The 7082-nt window shown below is 38.7% G+C and overlaps 1 gene segment (V, D, J or C); it reads right to left on the bottom strand.

Moving 5' to 3' along the window:
* Positions 1–5794: 5794 nt before the first annotated feature.
* On the bottom strand, positions 5795–6474 carry LOC127186327 (Ig heavy chain V region 3-like). The segment is given in 2 exon segments: positions 5795–6288; positions 6372–6474. Coding segments are annotated over 2 exon segments (597 nt in total).
* Between the last annotated feature and the right edge of the window lie 608 nt (positions 6475–7082).

The raw sequence follows: 7082 nt of genomic DNA on the forward strand, positions 1-7082 counted from the left end.
GAGACACTTCCACATCCATGTTTATTGCTGCTCCATTCAAAGGTTGGTAAATGGAATCCATCTAGATTTGTAACAAAAGACAAATAGATAATCACAGTGTGGGATGTCTGTACAATGGAATACTACTCAATTGTAAAGCATGAATTATGATATCTTTAATTATGTGGATAAACCTGGAAAAAATATGGTGAATGAGATCACCAGTTCTTTAAACACAAATGATTCATGTGTTTATTCATATACAGTTTCACAATATGAATATTTTTGTGTGTTTAATTTGTAGAAGGCAAGAGTCTAGAATTATGCCCTTATAGTCTAAGGAATTGAGGGAGAAGATATAGAAAACAAACATAATAAATTAAAGCAGAGAGTTATCATACTGGGCACACAAAACTTTATACATGAAGTGGTGTGGGGATATGAAAGCCATAGGCACTGGTGTAGAATAAACCAAAATGAACACGTATGAGAAAAGTATGTGAAATCTAGGTTCTTGAAATAGGAGTCAAAATAAAACTAGACATAGAATGCATGTGGCATGAGAAATAAAAGTGAGTATAACTGAAGTAAAGAAAATTAGGTTATGCAGTACAGTTTTATTTTTAAAACAATCTTTCTGGAAATAATGAACAATTCATACTTGTTAATATTAAATTGGTAATTTTATTTATCTTAATGGGATAATTTTTACTTTCAGATTGTGGAGTGGTTTTATTGATCTGTGGTTACACTATTTTTTATCAAAATTATTAAACCTATTGAAAGTGTATGCAAAATTGTTGATATGCAGATAAGACTTGTAAATTGCTTTTTAGTATTTTCTCGATAGTTTTGTTCATGCTCTATGTTTATGGGAGATATATTTTTGTATAAAGCTAAGTATAAAGTACATGGTGAGCTTTCCATTTTATTTTAACATGGGAGTCTTTGAACAGAGACAACTGCGTGGAAGGGCAGTGCTGCTCCCAGAGACACAAGTTATTAATAGACCATTTCAGTGCAGTCCAAGGATAACTCAGTCTTTGGTAATGGAAAGAAAGACCACACAGGTGATGAAAATGGCATTAGATATTGTAATTTCCCTTGGTTCTCACAATAACTTCATGGTTAGTCATTATATCTAAGAAAGAATTTAAATAATGAATAGATTATAAAAGCCAGAAAGATAGATGACTCCAATGAAAGAGAGTCTTGCAGATACAGGAGGACGGATGCACATATGAACTCACAGAGACTGTGGCTTCAGGAATGGAGCCTGAACCAAGTTAACCCTGATAAGATCCTCATGCTGAGAGAGGGCATGGACATAGGTTTTCAACCCCAACCAAGAAGTTTCTGAAACTGACACTCCCTTGCAAAAAAAATTTTGTTTGCTTAGTAGATTATAATTCTGTATACCACACTTAAGGGTGGATTCATGCCCAGACAAAAATGGCCAACACAAACTGACCTCAGTGGCATTATTGTATATATCATGTCTCAAAGCATTGTTTATTTTTTTGTCTTACTTGACTTTTGCATAGAGTTGTTTCTTTTTACCTGGCTGTGTGTGCGTGTGTGTGTGTGTGTGTGTGTGTGTGTGTCTGTGTGTGTGTGTGTGTTGCTATTTTTGCTTGATTTAAGCCTCTTTTAATCGTTTCTTGGCTATATGTTTGCATTTACAGAAAGAATAAAAGGGAGTGTGGTTGGGTGACTATGGGCATAGGAAGGACCCGGGAAGACTTTGGGGAGGGATTCAGAGCTCAGAATACATTGTATGGATTTTTTTAATTGAACAAAATAAAAGCTGAGTAAAATAAATAAGAAGATGTAAACCTGTGAAGTGTGCAACACTTCACTGTGTTTTAGTATGGAAACTTCACAGCAGGTACAGGGCAGCTACTAAGTATTGAGGAAGGAAACCACTGAGGAAACAGAGTCCTTTCCACATCTGTATCATCTCTATCTGGGGATTATTGTTTCCATTGTGCCCCCTTCTGGTCATAAGGTAGGCTTGTCATGATTTACACTGAAATTTCCCTGTCTTCCTTGTGCAGTAACATATGAGAGTAATTTCAGTGATCACAAAGCTTAGCTGCAGGAATAAATGGGTTTTTCCTCCAATAAATGCACACTTCTGATTTCTAGCACTTCTTATTCACCCTTTACTTTGTGCATTATTTTGTCCCACTCATCTGGGAAGGCCTGTTTTACATTGATCATAAACACCATGTGGTTCTTTTTGGAGCTAGACAATGTTTGGTGTTTTCTGAACCAACTCAATATTCTTGAACCCCTTTACAGGGAGCATTGTATGTGATAGGTGGCTCATATCGCCTCACTCTGATTCTCTCACAGACTGATCAAAAAGGTAGCACTGGGAATTTTCCAGTTTTAATGACATGCAAACGTATTTTTTTCAACAATATGGCTGCTGTGTTGTTTAACTATTCATGGCCCCCATAATTTGTATGTTGTTCAATGTATAGTCACAGAGAGGGACGCTATTGGGAAAGGAGGGCACTGTAGGAGTAGGTGTGGCCTTATTGGGGAAGTATGTCCCCCTGGGGGCAGGTTTTGAAGTTTCCTATGTTCAATCCATACCCATTGTGGGACACAGTCTCCTGCAGCTGCCTGAGATTTAAAGACATAGAACTCTTAGCTCCTCCTCCAGCACCATGTCTGCCTGTATGAGGCCATGATCCCTGCCATGATAATAAGGAACTACATTTCTAGATCTGTAAGCCAACCACAACTAAATGTTTCATTTCAAAGAGCTGTTGAAGGCCTAGTGACTCTTCACAGCAATGAAAGCCAAACTAGGATAAGGACCTTACCATGAGTTTGATGACAGTGACCAATAGCCTTAGCAATAGCCTTGCTGTTTGGGAGTTTTCATGTGGTCTTTTGGCCAGTAACTTGATTAATATAATCCATTCCCTGAAATGGAGGCTTCATCTGGTGAGGGAAGATGTCTGGTTGAATCTTTCTCTCCCCATGGTTTTTTGATTCCATTTTTATTTCTTTCATTTATCTATATATATTTAAATGCTGCTACTGAACATCTAGGTAGTTTCCTCTTTCCAGTTGTTGCAAAAAAATTTGCAATGTATATGCTGAGCAAATTTTTCTGGTGTGGTGGAGCTTCTTTCACTTATACACCCAAGAGTAGTAAACTTGGGTTGTGAGGCACAAATATTTCCAGGTTTGTAATCAACCACCAGTTTGATTTCCACAGTGGTTGTACAAATTTGCACTCCCAACAGAAATAGAAGAGTGTTTCTTTTGCTCCATGCCCTTCACAGTATGAGCTGTCACTTGAGATTATTTTTTATCTTAGCCATTCCAACAGGTGTAAGATGGCATCTCACAGTCCTCTTGATTTATGTTTCCCTGGTGACTAAGTATGTTAACCATCTCTTTATGTGATTCTTGGCTATTAGACATTCCTCAGTTGAGAATTCCCTGTTTAGCTCTGTACCCCAATTTTATTTTACACTGTATTGCCATCCACAGAGCATGTGTGAAATGGACATAGGTGCCCTGTATATATGTGGCAGTTGTGCAGAATTCAATTCAGAGGCCAGCACTGGAAGATTACCCCTGCATTCTGTTCAATCCTGGTTTCTAGGAGTAGGAGACTGGAGTATTCTTTATAAACTCACTGCTATTTCTGCCCACATTTTAAATTCAACATAGATTTGCAAAATCTAGAGCAAAGAATTGGCCTGGGGATTCATGTCTACACATTCCCATAGGATTGCACTCATTTGAAGCACATTACACTAAGATTTTCACAGATAGTAAATATCTGCTATAGGAACATGCAATATTAATGTTCTGAGCTAAAAGTCTTCATACTGAATTCTTTCCCTTGAGATTACCAAGTACCACAGGTCTCCAAGCACATTGTAATTCACCCACTATGCAAAATCAAGTACTTGATAGAAAAAAAGGAGACCACCATGTATGCAACGGATTGTGAAAGTTGATGCTGAGTCAGTGTTCTGTATATGCTTGAGAGTATAGGGCATGTTACTGAGACTGGGAGGGAAGGGAATATGGGCCAAAAGTATGTACATACAGTGAGGTGATAGATGAGTTATATGAAAAGATATAACAATACTTTTAACCAACTTACAGGAATTACATTTCTGTGGCAATGCTTTCTAAGAGACCGGATCTTCTGCTGGAACACCCTGCCAGAGTTAACAACACACCTTCAGGTTACATCAGAACTGAGTAGATTAAATGAGTTTTTGTCCAATGAAAGGTTGGTTATCTGGATTTTACAGGTCAATTCATATATTATTCCCATATATTCCAGCAAATGTTCTTCTCTCTCATAATCCAGAGATATTTTTACCATGCATTGCTGGGAGCAATCACATGCTGGATTGTCAAAAGCAAACAAGTGAGCTTCCTGGAAGCAGCCCACTCCTTCTTGACTGATGAAGGGTGTGTCCCAGGTTTAAGCAGGATCACTTATTGTTGCTACCCTGTTTTTCCATGCTTGTTCCATATATCTGGCATATATATGCAGAGACCCTCACTGCCTAGAGAATAATAATGTTCCTCCATAGGTGCTACTCTCTTTGTTGGTCAGATATTCTACAGATGATTTTATAATTCCTGACAATGCTTTGTAATTGATTCAAATAACTTTAAACCCTCCTATAATATACCAAAAACTGTCAGGAGCTCTATGAACATCCATGTGAATTATAACAAGAAAACAAGATTGAAATAAATTAACGATCAAGCAGGGGGATTCATTCTAGGTTTATTCCAAGGATATGGTCCAGATGTACATCATGATAAGAAAGAGAATATGAATATAGTAAAAAAAAAAACATGTTCATCTGTACAGTACAAGAGAGACACCTGTGTCTTGGAAAAAGCCTTGACATAAAAAATTCTTTCTATGAACACATAATATATACATGATATTAGGAAAAGAGAAAACTTCAGCTTTGAACTCATAATGAGCATATAGCAAATCTATTGCTTTACCTTGTAATGAACAAAATACATAGTTCGATATTAAGATCAATAGTATACTGTAACTCCCTTCTTATGCAACAATTTTATCTATTTTTGAATGAGGTAATTACTTACATACATAGAAAATCTTTGTAGTAGATCATATAAATACCAAAGAGAGACATAAACACTTGTTACAGCCATCGGCTTCATCTAAAAATGTGTCCGTTTGTCTATGTGTCTGATTGTCTGTATACACTGAGTGTTTGTCTATCTATCTGTATGTATATATTTATATACATGTTTATATGTGTATGTTCATGTATATGTGGATGAATTTTGTCTCTATAAGCTCCCTTGTTTTTGCTATTAATTGTATGTGTGCATGTGTGTATGAGGTTCATAAAGACATGCTTGCTTTGTCTGCCAAGGTATAAGTAGCAAGGCTACCAGCCTGAAAGAGGGAAGAGTTAGAGTACAGAGAGAAACACCAGCCACCAGCTTGCTATTCACCAGTGCTGTGATCTGCCCCAGTTTACCCTGTGTGCTGGAGCTGGTCTCTAGCATCTTGGCTAGAGAGACCTGATGAAGATATTTTTTTCTCTGCTACTCTGTCCACTGGGATGCTGCAGGGCTTTTAGGAGAAATCTGGGCTACCAATGTGACCCAATTTGGTTAGCCCTGTGAGCTGGAGCTGGTCTCTGTTAATACATCATGTTTTTCCCTTTTGTATTGATTTGCTAAAGAAGAAACATGTCAATGGAGGTTATTACTGGTGAAGATGTTGAAAGGTCTGGTACTGTATGGGCATCCTAAATCAACATCACTTTACTCATAGGTGTCCTTTTACAATGTTGACAAGGGCACTAAAGTACTGTGATGAGGCAGAAAAATAAATGCTCAAAATGATTATTTTTGAGCAAGTCTCCAGTCTAATCTTCTCTTTCATTTCAGTCCCAGGGCAGCTTCTTGCTCCTCCAGGGTTTCTGACACACTCGGGATGTGGTTGCAACACTGTGTCTCTCGCACAGTAATAGACCACGGTGTCCTCAGATGTCAGGCTGCTGAGCTCCATGTAGGCTGTGCTGGAGGATTTGTCTGCAGTGAGTGTGGCCTTGCCCTGTAACTTCTGATTGTAGTAAGTATTACCATTTCCAGGATAAATACCTCCAATCCACTCCAGCTGCTGTCCTGGCTTCTGCTTCACCCACTGCATATAGTAGTCAGTGAAGGTATAGCCAGAAGCCTTGCAAGACAACTTCACTGAGGACCCAGGTCTCCCAAGCTCAGCTCCAGACTGCTGCAGCTGGACCTGGGAGCAGACACCTGTGGGGGAAAAGTCAGAGTGGATGTCAACATCACCTCAGTCCCCATCTCCTCCTCAGATTTTGACTTTGTGATCCCCTTACCTCTAATTACTGACAGGAGGAAGAGGACAAGCCAGCTCCATTCATCCTTAGGGACAGTGTCTTCACTGACTGTAGAGAGGACACTGATCAGATGTTTTTCCATGGTGTGAACATCCTTGTATTTACCACCATAGACTCAGATAATTTGCATATTTATGAGCATGGTACTATAGATAAGGCCTTAGTTCAGCTGTGGAGGAAAGAGGTACAAACACCTGGGTCAGACAGCAGGATGCTGAGGTTCAAATCCTAATTCACTAAGAAAATGCATCTCATTCCTGCCTTTCTTCTCAAATGTATGCAATTAACATTTGGGGACAAGAATGACCTCACAGACTTATCTGTGGCTAAGTACTCTGCCAATCATTCTCAGCACTTTGGCCGTCATGAATGTCTGCTTCAGTCATTAAACACTGCACACTGAGAGCTGAGATCAACACTAATCTACTTGGTATAAACATAATTATTTATAAGTCAGCTTGACAACATGACCATTAGCAGTAAAACTCGGGTCTCCTAGGCCCTATGTCATCTCTAGACATGGGCTTTTGATCATGTTTACTTGGGACAAACTCTTTGCTGTGGTTCAGGCTAAAAACCAATTTAGAAAGAAGTTGCTCTCTATGTAACATCCAGGCACTAATGGCACATCTTACCAGAAGACATGTTGTAAACTGCAATGCCTGGTACTACATGAGATCACAGGTGGCT

The sequence above is a fragment of the Acomys russatus genome, unplaced genomic scaffold (assembly GCF_903995435.1).
Source record: "Acomys russatus unplaced genomic scaffold, mAcoRus1.1, whole genome shotgun sequence".
In the NCBI taxonomy this organism is placed as follows: domain Eukaryota; kingdom Metazoa; phylum Chordata; class Mammalia; order Rodentia; family Muridae; genus Acomys; species Acomys russatus.